The sequence below is a fragment of the Melospiza melodia genome, chromosome 6 (assembly GCF_035770615.1).
Source record: "Melospiza melodia melodia isolate bMelMel2 chromosome 6, bMelMel2.pri, whole genome shotgun sequence".
NCBI lineage: Eukaryota > Metazoa > Chordata > Aves > Passeriformes > Passerellidae > Melospiza > Melospiza melodia.
This window is the reverse complement of record NC_086199.1, coordinates 57,442,947-57,466,729: the sequence shown is the minus strand read 5'-3', so window position 1 is coordinate 57,466,729 and position 23,783 is coordinate 57,442,947. Positions and strand designations below refer to the sequence as shown.

General features: G+C 41.7%; 1 protein-coding gene across 1 annotated transcript in view; it reads left to right on the top strand.

Moving 5' to 3' along the window:
- The first annotated feature begins 10,241 nt into the window (after window positions 1-10,241).
- The window catches only part of IPO7 (importin 7), a 34,510-nt gene continuing 20,968 nt past the window's right edge, over window positions 10,242-23,783 (top strand). The window contains exons 1-5 of the mRNA XM_063158490.1: window positions 10,242-10,377; window positions 18,824-18,905; window positions 20,450-20,603; window positions 20,939-21,097; window positions 23,347-23,503. Of these exons, the coding sequence (XP_063014560.1) occupies window positions 10,294-10,377; window positions 18,824-18,905; window positions 20,450-20,603; window positions 20,939-21,097; window positions 23,347-23,503 (636 nt within the window). The 5' untranslated portion in view covers window positions 10,242-10,293. The remainder of the gene's footprint in view (window positions 10,378-18,823; window positions 18,906-20,449; window positions 20,604-20,938; window positions 21,098-23,346; window positions 23,504-23,783) is intronic.

Here is a 23,783-nt window from a genome sequence, read left to right as displayed (position 1 = left end):
ATCATTGCAACTCTCTATTGACATTTCCTTTCTGCATTTTGTTTGTTGACTATAAGTAGGCTGCACTGTGCTAAAGAAAGCTTCCTTTTATTTTAAGTTGCACTGATTTGAGGTCCTAATCCTGTCCCCTAATTTTAAGAAATAAGCTAGATGAGGAAACATCAGGGGCACTGGTTTAATCAACCTTCCTCCCACACTGACAGTCTGAAGTGTTGCTGTTTTTCGTGTTGCTTCTGAATCTCTCCTTATCACAAATAAACCCAAAATTATAGCAGTTGGTCAATCCAAGCTGTTCCCTACTTGTGCTCACAAACACAGTTGCTTTTGTTGCTGAAGAGGATCCTTGCTTTTGATAGAAAAATTCTTCTATCTTAAAGGAGTCAGAAAAGAAAAAAATTTGGACCTTTGGAAGTGCAGACCAGCAAATATTTGGGAAAAAAAGTGATATGATAGACACTTGATTCAGAGAGAAAATGTGGAACAACGAGTCTGATGGGGAAGGAAAGATGTGTGAAACAGGTTGTAGAAGAAACCAGAATAAAGAAAAAGGAAAAGTAGAAAAATTCAGCATTACTTTAAAAAAAAGCAAAACTTCCAGAGAAAAAGTTTAGAACTTCTAAATATTTCCCATATTGTAAGGATTTCTTGCAACCTTCAGATAAATTGCATGAATTGCATTTGAAACTAGAATGGAAGAAGTTTTTTTCCTGTAACAATGTATTTCACAATTTAAGAATGCACGGTCTACTCATAATACGTACAAATGTCGTGCTGTATTTTCATCGAGGCTGCTTTTCCTGTGAGGTACAAAATGTCTGCAGTGAGAGTGCTCAGAGCTGTCCTGATCTGACCTCCAAGGTCTAAGTGCTTGCAGAAAACAGCCATAAAGAGTGGGCAATAACCAGTCCACAAGGAACAAACCCTTGCTGTATGCAGCCACACCCACAGCTAGTTTTTAAGAAATATATTCAGGTCATCGTTAAACCAGTAGTCTGCAATGGAAAATAATTATAATTTAGAGCAATATCAGAAGGGTGAAAATGTGATTTAATTGAAACATTTTAGAAAAGCTGCCAACATTCACAGAAACTATTTGCTGTATGTGTATTCCTAAGGGAAATTATCAAATTAATTGAAAAAGCTATAATATGACTGATAGCACTTACTATCATACTAAATGAGCATCACAAAATCAGTTGTTAATCAGGATTAGAGATTAAATGGGGATGGTCTGATAAGAATTGACTCTTTTCACCTAAGGCAGTTCTGTGAGGGAAACCATTTCAATTTTGAACATTATGCACCCAGTCCTAGACAGGTTTCCTGTCAGATACCTTGGCTGAATGCAGAAATCCAGATCTACAAATATCAATAAAGAAATTTGCATGTTTTCTACTGCATGAAATAGTAGTTCCCTTTTGCCTATGGGTATATCCATAGGCAGCTTTTTGGCCTGTTCCCTGCAACAAAATTGGCTAAAACCAGTGACTGCAGAAAAGAAGTGTCAGGTGCTTCAGTAAGACATTATTAACTAATATGATGTAATCATTGCTGAATTAGCAAGACTAACATGGAGAAAATAAAAGAAGCCCAGAGAAAGACTGATAAGTGGGGTTATAATAACCACAAGAAGCTGGTGTGCCATTATTCTGCAGAAATCCTTACTGCAGCTGAACCAGCATCTTTGATTTTTGTGTGGAATTACTTGTACTGGCAATACAATAGCATCCAAATGCTTTAATAAACTCTAACCTTGATTTAGTTATAGCAATTAATGATTTTACCTTGTCAACCAACAGAAACATGAATGAAAATCCATTTCACAATCTGAAGTGAGGAATCCCTTGAGCTCAGGAAAGGCCAGGAGTGGGACAGAGGGACGCTGGCAAGCAGGGGCCAAAGATTACGAGGAGTGCCCAGAGAAGCTGACACAGCTCCCTGCTCTCCTGAGAACATGATGTTGTCCTGCATGCATCACTCATGTGCCTGCCAAAGGTGAAATCAGGGGCAAGCATTCTCCACCATGTCACTTCACAAAACACCTGGAAAAGACACAGAGGCTTGTTCACATAAAGACATGAGCACTGGCAATATGTATTTCATGTTTCCTGCCTTGCCTTGCTGCTGCAGATACTGGGATTTCAATGCAGCTGTTGGATACCTGTGGCCTGGAAGGCACAGGAGTGGGGATTGGTGAGCAGCTGCTCCTGCTGTTCCACCTGCTGCTCTCCATAAACAATGAGTGGTGCACCCCCAGCCACCAGGAAACACACACCTGTGCACAGCTGGAGTAGCATCAATTTCATTGCTTGTTTCCATATCTCTATTTCTTTAGCAATTTACACAAAGGTCAGCGTAAGTCCTATGTTTGCACATTCCAGCATTATGACTGCTTTTGATCACATTAAATACCAGTATTTAATGTGATACTGGTATTTAAAACAGTATAACCAAATTGAAAGCATATTAAACCCTTTTGGACAGCAATAATGAATTGTATAGCTTTGCAAGGAATAAAAGCTACGAGAGTCCCAATAAAAGTGCTAATCTGATAACCTCTTAAATACAAGTAAAAGAAAATTAAGATAATTTTGTTTTATAAAAATGTATTTTTAATACACTCAAATTCTGTTATTTGTCTTTGTTTTACGTAGGATATCTCCATGTTTGCCAATCCTAATTTTGTTATTTTTGACTCCTTTAACATAAGCAGCTATCTAAGACTTATGATTTGTAGAAATATTTCTAATAGCAAAGTAATTTCATAAAAAAGTAAGGTAGTTTTATGAAATGTTATTTATTTTAAAAATTTATTAAAAGCTATGATTCACTTAATGAATCAGGAATCAAACAGGAAAGCATAGTTATTTTAGTACTTTTACATAAACTTGCTGGCTTACTTGCTGCTCACAAACTCTGTATCTCATGTCAGCTTTTCTCCCAGTGAGCTGTGAGCACTTCCTTGTGTGCCCCTGGGTCTTTCTTTTATGTCTGCCTTTACTGAGCTTCCTCTGGAGCACGCAGAGAATTCACCCTGCCTCAGTCGGGCTCCTCCCTTTGCAGCCAGACCCAAGAAACACACTTGGCTCTGTAGCTCCAGTTCTCCGCCTCTGCTGCTAACACAGCTGTGATTATCTCAGCTGTATATTCTGCAAGACCTTTTACACTTTTCCTCCATAAATTACTCCTTTTCTATCTCCCTGCTCCCCCTGTGCTATGCAGAAATCCAGAAACTTTATTCTCTGAGTACTTTGTTTTGTCTCCTCAAGTTTAGAAAGGACAGAGGGAAAGGCAGATGGGAAAAGATGAAAAAGTAAGAAAAAGGAATAATGTACCATGCCAGCACAACCAAAATGTGCTTTCATTTTTATAATAAATCCCAAAGGTACAGTTAAGGCTGTGGCCATCACCAGAGGTCAATCATTTTCACTGATGTGAAATGGCTCACAGGCTCCTGAGGAGCCAGGCTGGCACACTTCCCACACACAGGTGTGTCCTGGAGGCACTGCCTGCAGTTGTGTGGCTGGAAGAGTTCACACACTGAACAACACTGTGCTGCTGGATTATTGAAATTCTTAATGTGTGTTTGTAGCTCCTTGCATATGAAAAGCTCTCCCGAGGTGCTGGGAATTTATTCTGAGTGAATTTTTAATAGAATAAAATCCTGTTCTACTGTACTCATTGTTGAATCAATCTAAATGGAAAGAGGATAGGATTATAAAGACTAAAATTATTCTAAACAGAACTCTCTGTCTTATTAAATTGAATGAAATATAGCTTGATAAATTACATATAGCTTGCATAAGCCTCGCACACACAAATAATTATACAATTAAAGTTATAGCTTAAATATTCTTTTTTACTCTTCAGAAGTTCTGGAAACTTTTGCCTGTTCCACAGCGTGATTATTTTCACAATTCTTTCTGAACAATTCCAGTTTATTTTTGCATCTTGGCTGTAAAAACTGCATTAGAAAACTTGTTTTAAAAATCAACACCTTCTTGAACTCTAATTCATAGATATACACTCCTTATACTTAAATTTTCTTTCCATTTGCTTCCTCAAAATGTAAAGTCAACATTACATTGGATTCACAGCTGTCCATCTGAGCAATCATAAAAAAATAAATAAGCTTGCAGTCCTATTTAAGGAACAGTAAAGAAAGGACATGCTTGTTTCCTTGCAAAAACAAAATAAACCAACTCCCATCATGCATTTAAAGAGATATTCTTGGAGAACACCATGATCACAGGCATTATTCTGAGGTCACACTGTAATTCTGTGATCCTCAGCACAGAGTTTTCATTGAGTTTTCATTTCAAACAGTACAACCAATTCCACTGATGCCTTTGTAACTTCTGTGCCTGTGCAACTGTATCAAAAGTGTCAAAAAAGGCATGAAGTGTGAGTGTCATCCTAATGCCACCAATATCACTTGCTGTCTGCTGCTTTTCTCCCCAGGGTGTCACCATCCACCATTCTGCAGCTCTCCAAGTGGCATTTTCCCTCAGGGCTGTGAAATATAAACAAACAGGGTGGAAAACAGAGCAGGAGGGAGGAGGAGGAACTGCCGTAGGTTACAGACACTCCCGCTCCTCTGTCTGTCACCAGGGCCTGGAGCAGGCTGTGGGCTGGATCACCGGCACCTCCACACAGTGCAAACCTTCAGGAGCAGCCAGATCTCACCTGACAGCAAACAGCAAAACCCAAAATACTGTGCACTTCATCATCACATTATCTACTCCAACATCCTGATCAAGGTTTATGCACATGTTTTTTATTAAAGCCCTAATCCTGTTGGTTTGACTGAAGCACAGACTGTGTTTTCACAAAAACTTATCTTCCAGAACTGCACCCAGGCTCACTTGGAGAATAGAAAGCACCAATTAGTGCCACTAGGAATTTTCTTCAGTGACTCTCTAGTTTCACCTGGTAGGCATTTGTTCCTCTTACAACTTTATTCACTAAAGAGATGTTCAGTACCCACTATTGTCTTCCTGATCTTTCCCTTTTTCCTCACCTTGCTGTCCAGAGTTAACTGATAAAAGTAAGAGTTGATGAGGGACTGCTGCATCTTTGAGAGATATTTAACAAGATGTCCAGTTTTTCTGACCTCAGAAGAATCACACATCAGAGATTTTTGTATTTCCTGGTTTTGGTAGTTTGTTGGTGTGTTTTTATTTTTTTTAAGTAAACTATTGATCTAAAGCTCCAAGACGGCTCTAACTCCTTGACATTTCCTCAGGACCTTAATAACCCTGGCTGAATTACAGCAACTGATTCTTTGCTGCTCCATCTCAGCCTTGCTACTCCTGCTGTTCCACTTGCAGGCACTTCCACCAGCTAATGGCTGAATCTTGTTTTCAGCATCTGTCCCCTGGGAAACCTGTTTGGATACAGGCTTCAGCATCTGCTCCAGCCTTGCCATCTGGCTGGGGGGGTGGGGATGGCTCCTGGGGGTTTTGGTGGGGTGAAGCAAGGAGAGTAGTGCCTTCCTCACTAAAAAAATGCTGCAGAAATTTCAGCAAAGTTCTCCTTAGGGGTAAAGCCAACTCCCAGCTGACTAAAGGATATTAAAGGGACTGTGAAACCATGAGCTGGGCATGCAATGGCATCCCATTTGGTAAAGGTAGCCCCATTCTGCCTGCTAAACCTCTGTTTCACCTCAGCACAACTGTAGTGACAAACAGCAAACAAGACCCCTCAGATCTTTTGTCTTAAACCTAACTGGACATTTCAAGTAGGTCTCAGACAGATGAGGAGAATAAACTCTTCATCTCAGACAACTTTTGGGGGTATTTAATGCATTGCAATTTGTAAATATTTTTTTAAAATGTGGTGTTTTTCTATGGCAATGATCATCCATCTCTCCCCACTGGAGGGAGGGACAAACCACTCTCCCTCTTCAGACAGTTGTTTTAAACTCAAAAATGGTGATTTTGCCACAACATCCTGCTGGGAGCTCATGCCAACCTGCTCATGCAAACCTGCATGCCCATGGTATCCCTGATCCTTCCAATCTTTCATTTTCTGTTTTTTTTTTTATGTGTAACTTCACATTTGGCTGTGTTAAAGTGCATTTCTGTTTCTTTTCAAGTTACACCCCTGTCCCATGCACATAGGATTGTTTTGCTAATCTTACATCATTCTCACAATGATCTGCAGTGATTTTTGTATTTATTTCAAAACTGCGTAAAGTACCAAATAGTCTGCTAGTGTATCAGGAGAAACTGGCCCTTTAAATAATCACTCTTCACTTATCACCTTTTAACTGAAAATTGTAATTTAGCCAGTTCTCAATCCCTTCAGTGTGTGCTCAGAGTCATAGCCTACTCTGATATTTTAAAGCAAAGAAAGGTACTTATTTTGTACTGTTTCCCTAGCCAAACTGAGAACTTCTCAAACAATCACCTTTGTTTGACAATTTTGCACCAAAATATGTTGGCTAGCATGTTTCATTTTGTAGTTTCATATTTTAATCCCATTTCAGCTTTTAAAAAAAGATGAATAGAAATAGTTCTTTCCAAACTTTGCACATCAGCACAATATTTCTGTGCATAACTTTTTCTTCCTGTTGCCATCTTTGATTTATCAAAAATAGTTTCACAATAACTTTGGGTGCTGGTGATTCATCCACTCATTGCTGTCCAAACTCCCTTTGCATCTGTAGGACTGGTTAAGTACCTTCATGTGCAAGTATTTTTTTTCTAAATCCTAGGTTGACATTTGGAATGCTGTTGATGCAGGAATATGCTCTGCATAGCTGGAGTTAATTTGGCTGCTGTCAAATCTGTTCCAGCACAGAACAGCTGATAGCAGCATTTATCAGTTACTGTCTTTAGGTTTTGGTTTTATTTTTTTTTTAATAAGTAGAAGGCATAAAAAATTTATGCTCAATTCTTTAGCAACATCTGGTAAATGCACCCAAAAGTGGTGATCTTGGGTAGCTGTGCTGTCTTTATATCTGATTTCTGCCTTTCCAGTGACAGTAGAGAGAATGGTACCCCAGAAAGGTACACAGGCCAAGCAGTGCTCCACAGCCAGCTCCAAGGAGCACATTACTTTACTAAAGCTGACAAACATTGTTATTGCTCCAGCTTTCCAGGGAAAGTACACATGGCTGCAAACCCCAAGACAGACAGGCTAGGAGAGCGTGTTTATCTTCAGGAGTAATTGAGACCGATTTGCATCCAATATTTGAGGCCTGTGCAATACCACATTGCCCTTTCTGAGATAATTTGAGAGGCTCTGCTCTCCCACAGCAGCCTAAGGTTGTCTGTGAGCATTCCTACACAACAGAGAGCAGCTCTGGGCAGCTAATCCCTGCTGCAACACGTACACTTCTTTTTGTTCTCTTCTGAGAGCAAGAATTTGATGAGGCTTATCTGCCTAAAGGACATCTTTCTTTCCAATGTTAACTCTAGTGATTTGAATTTTGACTTCAAAATTAAATTTTTCTATCAACTCATGTTGTTGAATCTTGCAAGATATTGATTCATGTCCCCTTTGTTTGCCAAACAGGTTTGGCCAAAGTCCTCACCAATTGCTGCACTGTGATGGGTGGGCCTAAAGTCTCTTTTGTCCTGCTAATACTCCTCCAAGAAAGTGTCTGATGGAAGTGGGTATATTTATCTAATCAAAACTTCACTGTTAAGGATGCCACAGCTCACCAGTCCCTTGAAGTCATTTGCCACCTCTTAGGCTGCTCCACTCAAACTGCTGGTGTGTCAGTTTTTGTTCAGCTTTACTGTTTCATCTCTAACACTAAAATACCTACAGCAAATGTGATCTGCCGACAAATTGTTCAGATTTGTGAGAAATTATAATTTAGATGTTTCCTCTTAAATTTGGCTTCCTGTGGACATGAAATGTCCATCTTGACTGAATCCTGCATTTATTTTTTCTGTGAGTCATTTATGCAATTAATCCTGCTATGAAGTTAGCTGATGTTATTACTTCTGGGCAAGCAAAGTGCAAGTACAAACGCCCTGGACAATGCCAACATTCCTGCACATACAAGGTTTTCTTTTTCAGAGTACTCAGGGTGGACAGCTGCTTACACATTCTTTTGCACAACTTTTTTTTGTCCTCCTCACTTTTGTATCCAAACAGGAGCAGCTCTGGCACAGCTTCCAGAGGCACAGCAGCTTTGCTGGTGATGGCTCCCACCCCATTGTGCTTGTCTTTGCAGCATTTCACATCTGTACCTCTGACACAGAGCATTATGCACAACCAGCACCTCAGGAGCCCTCTGCCCTTTGAAGCACTTTTATTTTTAGAGAAGATACATTCTGTTTCATAAGTTGTTGGATCAGCTTAGCACCCTGGCTGAGGGCATGATTGCTTTGCTCCTTTGATACAAAAAGATTTGATGTTGTTATCTGTGCTGTGACAGAAAAGCAGGGAAAAGACTTTGTTGCAGCATTTTGTAATGGTATTGAACCCACAGTATTTCACTTTTTTTTTATTTTTAAACATTTTGTGCAACATCTAGAATTGGAGTATGACTGCAGATCTGGGCAACTCATAAAAGAACAGCATATGACATCATGTCCCAAAATTATGCCACATTGCTACTTGGGTCATCTGGGCCCATATGTCTCCTGTGCTTACATAGAAAAGCAGACATTCATTGCTGCTTCACAGTTTAGTTTCATAAATTAGTTGCTCATTTTTAGTTTCATACATTAGTTGCTCATTTTCACACTTGTAATAAGAAAAAGCTACATAGTGTAAATAATAATTTTTAGCATGTTAAAAAAAACCCCAAACTACAAACAGAAGCAAGAGAAACTGAGAAACCCAAGTTTTAGTCCAGTGACAATCACAGAAAAATCACTAATTTGGGAAAATTATATACAGAAGAAAGTCTGTTATGCTGTTCCATATATGCAAAGACAATATAGATAAGCCTAGATTTCCTGAAGCTGTTTAACTCAACTATAAAGAGATAGAGCACTTTCTAAAATGTATCACTTTTAAATTTTCTTATTTTCTTCTTTTGTCTTGGATATGTGCCTAAATTTCAGAGTCATACCAGGATGACTCCCAAAATTTCAAGTACATTGCTGCATGCCATCCCCCGAATGAAGGCATGACAGTGAATGACTGTACAGTGCCAATTAAATTCTACAACTCACTGACCCAAATATAGCATTGCTCATTTTATCGTGACTACTCATGGAAGTGAAATTACTTCAATGCTTAAATGCTCGTGGGATGAAGTGACTTACAGAGGACTAAGCTAAGCAGCTCAGTCATGACTCTGTGACTGAGCCAAGGCCTCCAGAATCACTGAATCATGGAATTGTCATGGCTGGAAGAGACCTTCAGGATCATCCCGTCCAACCACCAACCCAGCACTGCCTCTGTAACCTTCTAACCCAGTAACCCACATCACCCAGCACCACTTTCAGATGCCTTTTGAACCTGGGCAAGAACCAATTCCATTGACTTCCCACCCTGTCGGTGAAATATTTTCTATCATCTAATCTGAATTTCCCCTGTCCCATCTTTCTTGGGCTCCTGTGCCGGCAGAACAGCACAGACGGGCCGGGCCTGGCTGGGCAGGGAGTCAGGCCCCGCCTGAGGCTCCATTTCTGCAGCCTGAACACCCCCAGCTCCCTCAGCCGCTCCTCACAACACATTTCCTAGATCCTTCACGAGCGGCAGCTCCGTTTATACTGATTTTTTGACACATCTTCAGGATTTTTGCTCTCCTCTTTTCCCCCACCACCCTAAAGCCAGCAGGGCAGCACCCCATGTCCATGACAAAGCAAACCCAGTCCCCACGCACCCCTCCTTCCTCGCTGAGCCACACGAGCCTCTCCGAGAACGGGGCGCGGATGCGGGAGGGATTTTCGCTAAAACAACGGATCCCCCACAACGCTGGCGCGGCCGACGAGCTCGTTCGGTTCGGAGCGGCCGGTGTCGGACCGCGGCTCCCGTGACGGGGCCGTTCGAGCCGGGCCGCGGCTCCTGAGGCGGCTGGTGCGGGCCGAGACCGCCTGTCCCGCGTCTCCCCGGTGCCGGTGCCCAGCCAAGTCCCGGCGCTGGCGCGGCCGCCGGACTGCAGATCCCGGGGCGCCCCGCGGCGGGGCGGGGCGGGCCATGCGGCGGAAGGGCTGCCGCTCCCGTCGGCGGCGGAAGGGGCGTCGCTCCTGTCGGCGGCGGGGGCAGCTCTATCCGGGCTCTTGGCGCTCTCCCTTCCTTTCGCGCCGGCGGCCGCTGGAGGCGGCGGGTCCATGTGCGCTCGGCGCGGCCCCGGCCCCTGCCCTCCGCGCTGCTCCCGCCATGGACCCCAGCGGCATCATCGAGGCCCTGCGGGGCACCATGGACCCGGCGCTGCGCGAAGCCGCCGAGCGACAGCTCAACGAGGTGAGGGCGCCGCCGGGCCTGGGCCGGGGCCGCGGCGCTGGGGAGCGGGGACGAGGCCGGCCCGTGGGAGGGGGAGCGGGGCGGGGGCGGAGAGGGTCCCCCCGGCCCCTCGGCCCGCCCCCCCGCCGCCGCGGCCCCTTCCCGCCGGCCGCGTCCCGCCGGCCGCAGGCCGGGCCCGGCGTGCATTGTCCCCGCACATGGCAGCGGGGCCGCGCCGGGCCGGGCGGGGCTGCTCGGGCGGGGGGCAGCGGCACAGAGCGGCCGAGGCCCCCGTGCCTCTCTCGGCGGGAACAAATTGCCTCCATTGTCTCCGTGCTCAGCCGGGAAAAGGGTGATCGCGGAGGGGGGTGTAAAACCGCCCTTGTGCAGGCCCTCGGTGGCTCCGCTGGACACAGCCCTGCCCGGGACTGTTTAAGCGACAGCAGTCTTTGGGTGCTGAAAGCACTGACTGGGTAGCGGGGAAGGAGGCAGCGAGAGCCCCAGCGCTTCGCCAGCACTGCCGCCTGTACGAGTGGCCTGGACTGAGTTCAGAAGCAAATCTGATGGCCTGGGCTGAGCTGAGAATCAGATGTGGCAGCCTGGCGGTGGGTGTTCGGTGTTCCGTGGGCCCCGGGTTCAGCGGGGCTGCCGGGGTAGCTGTGCTGCTGGGTGGATGCGGACACGTGTCCCAGGGACGGGGGCAGACGGGGTTCCCAGCCCAGGTGTGTCATCCTTGCACTGCGCTCACCTGCCTCACTCGCGTGTAACATCCCAGCAGCTCCCAGCTCCAGCGACTTCGCTTTTGGAAGATTATATCTTTGTTCTGCTTAACCTCGCCTGGTAGATGAAAACTTTATTGATGAGACACAGCCACGGGGCTTGTAGACATTTGGAGAACAAAAGTTTTTTAGTGTTTGAAAAGAGGATGTCTTGGTGGAGGAGGTGAAGCATAAGCCTGCATGGCAGCTCTCGTGGTGCCTTTAGTTGCCTTTTTCACAAATATTTTTCCTTGTTGCTCTTAAGCAGACTTCAGGCCTGACAATACTCATGTAATGCAACAGATGTTCAGCAGAGCTTAGATAAAGGTGGGCCAAATGTTCTGCTGGCAGTGGAGAAAATTAAAAAAACTAAAGGTGGAGCTTCTCAGAAAATTAAAAAGTGACTCTTGCATGTTATTAAATAAGTGATTGGCAAATAAATATTAGGTACCTTTGAAATAAATAGCTCTATAAAACTATTCAATGACTAATTGAGACTTGTATGAAGTAATTGCCTGTCTTTTCCATGTACTCTGTTAAAGAGTATGTTAGTGTTTGTTATTTAAATCCAAAATGCAAAAAATATGATGGCCTATAAATATATATGTAATATCTATGAAATCCTAAGCTGGTCCCAAAATGTATTGTTTTTTCATATTCAATGAAAATTTCATATTTATATACAGTAACTTGCTTGAAATCTATTCTAGTTCTTTTCTGCAGGTATTGAGTTGCTGAAGGTGCAGGAAATTAACATTCACTGCCGGCTGGGGTCTTCAGCAAATGGCAAACTCTTGCAGGAAGGATCGTGCTCGCTGGCCACTGGCTTTTGTTCTCACTTTGCAATCAAAACCCCATGGCCCATCGTGTACTACACATGTGCTAAATTGGCATAAAATCTGAATAGTTGTGCCTCTTTAAAAGCACCAGATATTACTGAACCAGTGTGTAAGAATTCTTTGTTGTGGGAAATGGAGCATCACTAATCTCTCACAGATATTTTGTGATAAAAGTGTGTCCTAAACCAGAAGTCTGCAAGCACTTACACATTCAGCTTTATTCACAGGCATGGTCTGGGTTTCACTTAGGTTTATTGAAGTCAGCTATGCATTTTCTTGCAGGATGCTGGTCTGAATTTGTTGATTGTTAGAGCAATTCTGTTACCAGTTAATACCTAATTACAGATATGGGGGTCTCTTTCTCTGTAAAGATGAGATCACAGCAGCAGTGAACACTGTTCTTGCATATGGCCAAGCTGCACAGGTGTTTTTATAGCTTAATGGTTGTCCTTGGTTGACCTTTCAGTTTACTTTAATTTGTCAGAAGTGCCTCCGTTGAGCTGATGAGACTGGCTTTCAGCAGAATGGTCATTTTACCTTAGCAGAAAAGACTGTGCATCAGTCAGTAATCGATATTCCTGATTAGTGCAAGAGATATCTAAGTAGGTAAGAGTTAACCAAGTATTTGTATCTGTCTTCACCATATCCTGTCAGTCAACAAAGTTCTCCTGGCTGGAGGAGGGGACTGGAGAGTATGATTCTTGATTTGTTCAGGCTCTTGTTATTTTTCTTTTGACCTTGGCTAAGTGATGAATTACTCTATGCTTTATTTCTCCTTTCGCTAAGTTTTATCACGTTATGTTGCCTGCACATAAGAGGCTGTGAGAACTTTCAGAGTTGAGATAATGTTTAAAAGCAAGTATTTCAGTCTCCTTGTCTTTACTTTTCTCACTGTGAAAAGAAGTCCAGGGAATGAGATCACTGGCTCTTGTGTCTCAGCATTTTCAGCTGATGGGGTACCCTGGGGTGTTCACCCATCTCTGTCCCTGTCTCCTGTGTTTTACCAGGACTTAGAACCAGACTCTTCAATTAAGCTACTGGAGAGCAGCAGGAAGACATTACTGCCTTTTGAAATAATCTTTGTGCTTCATTGTATAAAGAGTTTCTCAGAACTTATGATGAAAATAGATATTTTTAACTATGCAGTTATGGAATGGCACTCTGAAAACAATATAGAGTGTTGTTTCATCTTCTAATATCAACATATTTATAAAGGTGCAGTTGCTAGATAATACTTTCCTTGCAGGTTTTTAATTTGTAATTCCAGGGAATTTATAACTTCACTGTGAGATGTCTTGTAAGTCTCTGAGATTCATCTCAGTGTGTGAGCAAGTAAGACATCTTTTTAGATGTCATTAAACATTTTTTAGAATTTTTGTGTCTGACAATGTTAAGGGGGGAAAAGTGCAACCCCTTATAACTCATCAGTTTTTGTAAGTCAGAGCTCAACAGAGTTTGCATATGATGAGATTCCGATGCTCTACTGGGAAGTGACTTTCAGAAGTTACATTTAAAGTTTTGTGTCCTAATGTGAGTGACAGGGAAAGGATAAAGAGGGGTTCCTGTTGGCTGGCCACCATCACCAGTGATTTCACAGCGCAGCAGGGCCTGGTTCAGTGCCTTTCTCTGCTTCCTCAGTAGCTGCAAATGTCACAAGGATGGAGTGGTTGCATTAAATGATTGGACTCTTAGCTGCTGAGGGTTTAGGAGTGGAAGGTTGTCAAAGGGGAAGAGGCAAGCTTCTTCTTACATGGAGTCTTTCAGACAAGATTTTTCAAATGCTGAATGCTCTGGATACTTTGGGCGAGGTTTTTATAATGTTACCTCCAGCTTGAATTTTTTTTAACCTTTTCTAACATGGTCTGCATGTGTAACATGTAGAGCTCTGTATTGTAGTGCAAGAAAAAGAAGAGAGCATGAGTTTCTTGGCTTTGGTTATCAGATCATGGGGTCTCTTTTGAAGTTGTTGGTGTGACATTTTACCCAAAGCACTTTGTGACTTTCACTTCCCTCATGTTCCATCTGTACATTCTGGTGCTGCTAGGTTGGGGTGCTTTGGGGTGTTTAAAGCTGCATTTGCCGGGCTGGTCCCACCCCAGGAATCCCCTTGGGGGCAGTAAGGAACCGGGGGAGCCTTGGCTCCTGGGCAGAAGTTTCCTTCTGAGTGCGAGTTGCCCAGCGCGAGGTGAAGCCCGAGCAGAAAGGGCCACTTGTCACTTTCTCATGACTTAGCAAATAGCTCCTGTGTGTGCCTGGGCAGCCTCTGCTGGGAGCACAGAGCTCTGTCCTCAGCCGGGAGAGCAAATACTGCTGCAAACTTGCGGACAGTGTGAAAGGAGCGGGCAGGGCTGTTTGCAGGAGCTGATAAGTGTGTGTGTATCTTTTGTGGCCGTTCAACTCGGTTTGCATATACATTGTAGCTGCGCGAGAGGTGGCAAAACTGGCTTGCAAAAAAACCCGAGGTCAGAACGACTTCCACACCTGCTGAGCTCTTAAAAAAGAATTAAAAGAGTGCTACAGGGCAGTTTGCTGATTCAGCGTGGCCTTACAGCTCCTGACCTTACCTTTCTGTAAGAAAACAGTTTCATCTCAGTGTAATAGTTACGTGCACCCTGTCCTGCCATGGCCCAGATCAAAAATTGCATGTAGATTTTTTTCCCCAAAACATGAATGGAGGAGAAGCATTGAATTCTGTTCTTTTTTTTTTCATCTACTTTATTTTTAAAATGTTAGTCTTTATTCACTTGTGCTACTTTGAATAGCTATATAAATAACCTGGGGTTCCAGTTCAGCAGCATTTAGTAAGTGTTGCTCATCTGTTCTGCTTTTTTGGGCAGCAGTAAAGGAGGTGCCTATTGTAGTGTGTTTGTTATGGTATGGCAGCTTCCTGATGCCTGAAAAAAATGCATGGAGGTCTTTTTACCCAAGATGAAACTTGGTTTTAAGATTTTGTGTGAGAGGTGAATATTCCAGCATTAAAGATTAGTTTAAGTTACTGCAGTGAGTATCATTACTGGAGGAAAAGTGTTTTTCCACGTTGTAATTAACTGTTCATAGTTCACATGCCATGAACTGGTCTCTTCAGTGTTAACTTTGAACTTCTTTCCTCTTTTGGACTCTGCAGCTCTGGTGTGACACTTTTCTCAAAAGTCTTATAGCACATGTCTAACAAAGCAAGCCTGCTAGGAAAACCTGCAGTGTGCAAAAGGATTGTGTGTTCTGGGGCAGTGATTGGTGTTAACAGACAGTGGTGCAAGGCTTGTGGTCTGATAGAACACATTCCTCAGCTGGCCAGGCTGCATAGCAAAGATTGCTCTTGGGAAAAGTCCCCGAATTCTTTGGCTCTTAGACAGCAAAGTCATACCAGTGACATGGCATGTTGGACCTTTTGTAAGGGGGAAGGATTTGAGATGAGTTTTGGTTTTGTTTTTCTTGAAATGCTGAGTTAAGTGCTGGAAAACTGACCTGTGTGACAGAACTATTTTTGAAATAATACTGTAGTTCTCTAAATGTAATGTTTATTTCTAAATGGTACATGTTAACAAGGAGCAAGAGAATAAAAGTAAAAACTTTATCAATGTCAGAACTTTAAAGTCTTGAATTTTCTGTTCTTCATGCAGTTTAGTGTATGTGACTGTGACCATTGTGAAATCCTGATTTTAGTTCAAAACTGAACCTAAAATAGGTGTGGTTTTTAGTCTGGTTGTTTTTTTAGCAGTGCAGTCAGTGAAGAGGAGCATGTTGTCCTGAGAGGCAGCCCTCTTGGGGCAATAAAATTATTAAAGATGGAAATAGCTGAAAGAGATGTGGATTCAGTATTTTTTAATGCCGTGGATACAAAAGGCACCTATGGTGGTGTCTTGTTTTAGGTTCAGTTGTTTTTCTCCAAGTGCCAGTAAAACACCGGATGCTCTTTTTAAGGGTGAAGCAGAGCAATGAGAGGTGATTGTAGTACCTGGTGTTTTATTTGAGCATTGTACACCCTTGTCTTCATGGGACTGTCCCTGCTCATCCCTGCAGCTCAGTTTCTCTGCAATCACCTTCCTCTCAGTGCTTTGGGAAGGAGTTTGGGAGTCCTTTACATTGCACAGAGAATGCACAGAGGTGTGAATGTAGCTCTGTGTGAATGAAGGTCTTAACGGAGAGGATTAAGAGCAGGCTTTGATTGGCAAGTACAAGGTATTTTACTTGTATTAAAAGCACCGATTATATCTTGGCTGAATCTGCTTTGAGCCACTAAAGGTGATAAAGCAGCTCATCCTCCTGGTTGGTTGGAGTCTGATGCTTCAGATGCTAATAAGGATGATACTTGTAAGATTTTTAAAAAACCAAACAGATAATGGTGTAGATGTTTCAGTTTTGTCCCCTAAAGTTTCCTATAGTTCAAAGAACCCAGTGAAAATATATTAATCCCACATACTAATAGAATTGGTATTTCTGGGGAGCTTCTGTAGCCTGCTGTAGGCACAGGCTCAGTGCTATCTTTGTAAATAAAAAAGCATTTTATTAAATTTCAGTGTGTGGCATTTTTGTTCATTGCTGTCTGTTTTTTCTTTTATGACATAAGATTTTTAAAATTTCATTTCTTTTGGTTTTCCCATTGGTTCCTTAGTAGCTCTTAAGCATTATTTCCATATTTGTTGCTGAAATGGATGGTTTTTACCCCAAGAATAGTGGTCATTTATCATGGCAAAGGGAAAGTAATCCCTTATTTTTTAAATTATAGGATAAAATGCTTCTGAGTTTGCAAACATTGCAAATTTTCACTATGGAAAAGGTATCTGTTAAGCTTATAGCCCTTGTGGAAAGACATTAGTTTGCACTTTGAAGTCCATTTTATGCAGACTAATGTGACCTTATTGTAGGTGAGTTAAAGGTTATGGAAACTGAAAGCTTTCCTCAGGTTCAGGCCACGTTAAACACAGGAGCACTTCCTCTGCCATGAATGTTGAGCGTGTAATTGAGTGCTGTGCTGAATTAGGGGCTGATGTCATTGGGAATGTGCTGCAGGACTCTGCCTGTCTATTAATGTTCCTTAAGGAAAGCAGCAACCTAACGGGCCTGGAGCTGTGGGGAAATCAAACCCAACTAGTACATTTTATTTTAAATTCATTTATTCAACCATTACTTGGCAGTTGAAGACAATTGCCTTTTTTTTTTTTTCTTTTAGTTTGAAAATGGTTTTGCTTCTTGAGGACTTGAGGAATATCAGAGGGACATGGGTCAGCAGGACGTGTGCTCATATTGCAGTGTCACTTACTCTCAGTTCATCAAACCACACTCTGTAAATAAACATTTCAGTGGGACCAGGTGCTTCTGGAGCCTGGAGAGTTTTAGTGCACAGGATGAATGTGTACAACAGTGTTTTAACATTTTGGGCAGATTCTTAAGTGAAGTTTGTCCTTCATTTCAAATCTGTTTTAAAGAACAGGGTGTAGACAACAAGCTGCACTAACCAAATCTGAGTACCAATGTCATGTCCCAGGCTGTCCCTTTCACACTTGTTTATACTGGAACCTATTGGAGATACTTGCTTGGGAAAATAAAGGTTGAAGAGAACATTCTAGTACTGTAGGAGTGAGCTGAGCAGCATGACACACTTAGGAGGCATCCTGTCATCATTTCATTCTGTCAGAAGAGTTTTTGGTCATACTAAAGGAATGGAAGGATATGGAGTTGCTGCTGTATCTGAGGCAGCCATTTGGTTTTCATCAATAGTGTGTGTAATTTCAATGGTTTTGAAAGTAACAAGTGGGTAAGAAGTATTTTCCTAAGAGTTCAGCAGGTTAAAATATATGGGTCTATGCAGTTGTCTTTGGTTGGGGAACTGCAGAGAACATAGGAAACAACATTGGCATGTAAGTGAAGATAAAGCAGAAGAGCAAAGCTGTTTGGACGTGGGATGAGGCAGATCAGGACTTGTCCAACAGTATCTCCAAGGATGAGGTCCCACAGCCTTTGTGGATAAGTGTCCCAGGCCTTGGCCTCCCTTGTGAGTTTTTTTTCCATGCATAAAAGAGGGATTTCCCACTGTAACTCATGTCCATGGACTCTTGACCTCAAGGAAAATTATGTTGGGTTTCAGTTAAGAGAAGCAGAGGTAGATTTTAAGGATTGCAACTCACTTTCCCCAGCAAAATTAATTTATTGTCTGGAGTTCTTGATGCTTGGGAAAGATGGGTAAAGGGTGTTATAGTAATGCTAAGGTTTGTTTCCTCATTGAAAATGCAATGCAGTCCCTAAGGTATCAGTGACAGTTCTCATTATGGTAAGAAAAAGCATTTTTGTTTTCTAAGTGGAACTCCTGCACATCCTTGGGAAGTTGTTCCTGTGCAGATGTGTCTCCATTTGGATCTCCCTGATGCTCTTAGCTGTGGTGTGGCTCTCTGGACAGCTGCTGCAGTAGTGCATCAGTGGTCCCCTGAAATTGATTTTTCAGAAGGATGAAGTAGGACTTGGACTTAGTTTTAAAACATAGTTCCCATCTGTTTCTTAGCTTATTATCTCATTATCTCATACCTTGCTAAAGGTCACTGTGAACTTGCTGTGCTTGAGTTTTTTGGGCTGTTCAGGTGCTCTTGCTTCAAGTGTTTGTTCTGAATTGGGAACATATTTGGTGACTGTGGAAGGCTGATTCCTGTTCAGTGATTTCTTCAGCTGTTACCTTCAACAGTAGGGTTTTTCCTCACCCTTGCTGTCTTCAAAATACAGTGAGCACAAAACTTTGGAATGCTCTGGCTGATTAGCTGACTCCTGTGTAACTGGCTGAATTGCTGCTATTCTATTGATTGCATTACATCATTATAAAGATATTGTAAAACGTAATGGAAGTATTCTGAAACTTAACTCTTTTTTTTCCCTTCTCTATAGGCTCATAAGTCAGTGAACTTTGTTTCAACTCTGCTTCAGATCACTATGTCCGAGCAACTGGATTTACCAGTGAGACAGGCAGGCAAGTTTTCAAATATTTTTGTCATTGTATGTGAAATGGTGCATACACACAAGTAGACATGCAGATACTGTTAAAGAATTCTAATGGTTTTAAGGTCAAGCACTCAGAAGTTGGGAGTTGCTCACATTACAGTCATCACAAGCTTTTATCTGGCACCAGGAAGGAAGACAGAAAGAAAAGGTGTGTCTGGCTCTTGAATGATTCTTCCCCTTTATCTCTAGTGAACATTCCTGGGAGAAGCAGAATAGTTTATGATGCTAGTGCACTTGGTCCAAGGAGGTCATTTAAACTTGTACTGGGAGCACTTAGGTTTCTAAACTTACTAAGTGGAAGAAAACAGATTGTCTTTTGGAACCTTGCATATTTGCACATGAGCCATCAGTAAAATTGGATGTTGATTATTGACAGCTCCAAACATCACCTTAAAGCTGCTCTAAGTACTTGATAGAGGTTTTTAGTGCAGTACTGCAGTGGGTTTTCTGACTGGTCGGGAGGGTGTGGTCTGGACTGCTTATATGGACCTTCTGTGTAGTAAACTACTCTAAGCTGTAGCCTAAACTTAGCTTGCATTTTATTCTACTGCTTGGGGGTACTGTTCAAATGATGACTCAAAAACACACTGCCCTACAAGTGTCACATGCAGAAAGAAGTTTGAAGAAAACCTGTGAAGTTTCACCCTCCTCCATGTAAGCCAGTTAAACCCAAAGCATCCCATGGAGAGTGAGGATGGCTCATTCAAGGCCCAGCTCACAAGCAGGGTGTGTTTGCAAAGCAATTATTGATAAATCTCTCTGAGGGCTGGCTGAAGTCTCATTACTTCAGTCCTGTAATAATCTGCTGAGTGTTTCTTGACCTCTGCAGACACTTTCACCTCTGAATCTTCAAAAGGTGCATATGAAATTTAGGAAGAGAAGTTGCTTTATGTACTTTTATGTGGAATTAGATTAACAGTAACTTTGTTACGAGTTTGCCATTTTAGATTACCTGTTGAATGTTGTAAGTACTTTTCCAAGTGCTGTGATTTATATTCTGCCACACAGCATTTGATTTGGTTGTCAAATGGTAAATGCAGGGCTTGTTCCAGGAGCCTGATTGCTACAAATTGCTGTAGCCCATAACCTGGGTATAAAGGAGCTCTGTTTCTCTAGCATTCATTCCTGGATCACTAACTTAGATTTTTTTTTTTTTAGGTTGTCATTAGTATTGATCAGCTTTTTTTTTTTCAGTTTTAATGAAAATATTGAGAAAATCATTATAATGGATTTTTCAGAAGTGTGTTGCTAAATAGTTCCACAACTACTTACCTGAATCACAGCTAAAAGCAATACCTGTAGTATTTTTATATTAAGTGGGTGAAAGAGTATCAGTTAAGTAAATTATTGGGTTAAAAACTTGCATGGTTTATGTATTTTGATTCTCCTACTTAGGAAGGGACAATGGTTTTGTAATTTTGATCAGTTTTGTTCTAAAAAATATTTGTTTGCAAGATGTGTTTGTTCTGTGCTTTGAATGGCTGCCAGCTGATTTAGCACTTTGTTTCACAGGGGTTATCTACTTGAAAAATATGATAACCCAGTATTGGCCGGACCGTGAAAGTGCTCCTGGGGAGATCCCACCGTACTCCATCCCAGAGGAGGACAGGCACTGCATCCGTGAGAACATTGTAGAAGCCATCATCCACTCTCCTGAGCTGATCAGGTGCACACTTGCAGCCTCTGTGTCAATTGCCTCTGGATTCTGACTCTTGGCTTTCTTTCTTTTTATATTTTTCCCCCTGCCAAGATCACCCACGTGCTAAGCATCATTGTCACACACTGTGTATCCTAAACATAGAATTAATCTGGATGGAAAAACAGTTTTCAGCTTGTGTAGCATGTAGAAATTTGTAGAATATTAAGCAGAAACTACAGAACCTAAACCTTCTAAACTAAAAGGAAGTCTAAGTATGGACAGTATCTGTTGCCTCAACACTACAAGAATATTATTAAAATAATAGTAGTAACTTTTTAAATTGTTGTGATTTTGATTTCCAGAGTGCAGCTTACGACTTGCATTCACCACATTATCAAGTATGATTATCCAAGTCGCTGGACTGCAGTTGTGGAGAAAATTGGATTTTATCTCCAGTCTGACAATAGTGCTTGTTGGCTTGGAATTCTTCTCTGTCTTTATCAACTTGTGAAAAACTATGAGTAAGTTCTTTCTCCATATAAACCAACAACATTAATATATTGGTGTCTGTTTTTTGTACTGTGTATGTTGTAACCATGTAGAATTGTTTATGGGACTGCACAAAGGTGATGGAAATGTAATCTTAGAAAGTATTCTTGGTTACTCGCTGTGCTCGTGTATCTTCTCAACTAAAAATGACAAAAACTTCCTTCATTAGAACTTTGAATTCAGAAAAAAAAGGTCTTTTAAAACCTTAGTGTGGTAGTTGTTTTTTATGGATTGATAGCAGTAAGAAAGTCTGTTCAAAATCATGACTTTTGCATGATTATTATTTAAATCAGGTTTAAACTTCTAAACAATTGGTACTGTAGTACTTGGTGACATTCAAAGTGTGAAATCTGGACTGTTGGGAGCTCTGAATTAGTCAACTGACTTTGGTATGATCACTTGGGTGATCAGAGAAAAGGACAATCCTGGAGTTAGGGAATTGTGGTAGGAACTGATGGGATCCACACCTTACTCTCTCAAAGCATTGGAATGCATAACATTTCTGTTTCAGGTTCTTGATTTAAAATGTTGCATGGAAAAAATTCCATCTAATTCAATGATTTTTACGTCAGTCAGTGTAAAACAGTGAATGTCAGTTTCTCAAAAATACTTTTACAGGAATGCCATAAAAATCTTTGTAATCCCAAGTGGGAGTTTTCTTAGTGGCTGGAAATTTTAAGTCCTGGTAGGAAAGGAAAACAAAAAATTTCTCACTTGATTTTCAGCTTAAAGATCTTTAACCAGATATGCTGCAGAGATCTGGGAGCTGTAAATGAAGAAGTGAATTCTGATGATAGAAATAAATACATGTTTAGGGATCTGAGTGCACTGTGTGATAAGGCACCAGGTGTGTGTGTAGTCTCAGCTGATCAAACACTTCAGCTGAGGCCAGGAGCTGCTCCTGCTTGCTCAGCTTTCTGGTGGAGTCAGCAAGGGTGAGTTTCATGTCACCAGTCATGTAGGAATGTGCACATTTCAGTGTTGCAGTCAGTTTGGTGGGACACAAATCTGTGTGATGTTATGACTTTGATCAGGTTTTTACTGCCTGAGATGCAGGAATATTTAAGTTTTGGGGTTTTTTTCCTTAACACAGGACATAAATATCTTTGGAGCTTTTCACTTTTTTTCCCTTCCAATTCAAACAGCAAGATCAAATGGCTGCTCTTTGCATAGTAATTTTTTTCTAGCGTTTTTCTTGTGAAAATTAGAAACGGGATTTTCCTGAGCAACATTTTATTTTAATGTTTGGGTTTCTGGTTCAGAAAATGCATGAAGACTGTATTATTGAACAGGATTTTGGAGCTCAGTATTTTGTAGTAGTTCTTACAGAACATGCCATCTGGCAGCACACTGAGTAGTCTTTTTTTGGTTATATTTTGAAAATTTCCACTGTTCAGGAAGCTGAGTATTGATATTTAATATTAGTGAAAAATACAAAAATGTGTTTGAAAAACAAGCCAAACCAAAGCTGTAACCCAGAAATCTCCCGCAGGAGTCCATGAGTCTGACAAGTATTGATTGCTGAATCAAGAAACAAATGTACAATCACAAAATGATATTTTACCTTGTTATTGTCATCACCAGTATAGAAAAGATCCTACTCTGCCGTGATAACTCTTGAATCAGTTAGGAGTTTCTTGTGTATAAGTTAAAATCTGGGGCAAAAATTTCAAAATGTGGCTTCATTTCCTTTCAGGAATTTAGAAGTGTTGGAGAAGGAAGTGGAGCCTTGTTTGCAGCATGGGCAAGCTGGTGGGCTGTCCCTAGCATAGAAGGTGTGAGGTTTTACTTCAGGGGTGGTTGCCTGCTTAGAGTCTGTCCCACCCTCCAGAGCAGGAGGGAATCCAGAGCCTGGAATGCCACCCTCTCTATCAGATTGTTGTCTTTGGGCAAATCAAATGGGGAGATGTGAGAGCCATCAGTGCCATGAGGCTGTGAGAGGCTCCCCAGTTTGCTTTATCCTGTGTCAGTGAAGCAATGTAGCTTCTGCAAATGTTTTGAGAAACTGTGCACTCTGGTTAATGTATTTCTTATCTGTAACACCATCTGGCTATGGCTTTATTTCCCATTCTGTCACAGGAACTGGCTGGGGGTTCTTTTTAAGTGACAGGTTGTTATGAGCTGTCATATAACCTACTTGTGCCTACACTGGGGCAAGGTGAGCTTTTCAATTTAAAGGCACCTGCAACAACTACAAAACTGGTTTTGTTCTTCTCTAAAGGTACAAGAAACCAGAGGAGCGGAGTCCCTTGATAGCTGCAATGCAACATTTTCTGCCAGTCCTGAAGGACAGCTTCATTCAGCTCCTGAATGATCCATCAGACCAGTCTGTCCTCATCCAGAAACAGATCTTCAAAATATTTTATGCCCTTGTCCAGGTAAAAAAACATTGTATATACTTGAACAATAATTTAAAGCATTATGCTTTTCCTTAAAATAGTGAATGACAGAAATATTACAGTATTAGATTACAGCTGAATCATTTTCTCTACTACTCAGCTCCATGAATCACAAGTTTCTGATTGTCTTGTGCTTTTACTTTTGAGCAGTGCTATTCTTGTTGGCATTAGATAGAAGTTACACATACCATCCTCTAAGGTAGGGTGTTTGCTGAAAACCAGTTAGAAAATGAGTTTTCTGAGGACAGATTGTGGAGGC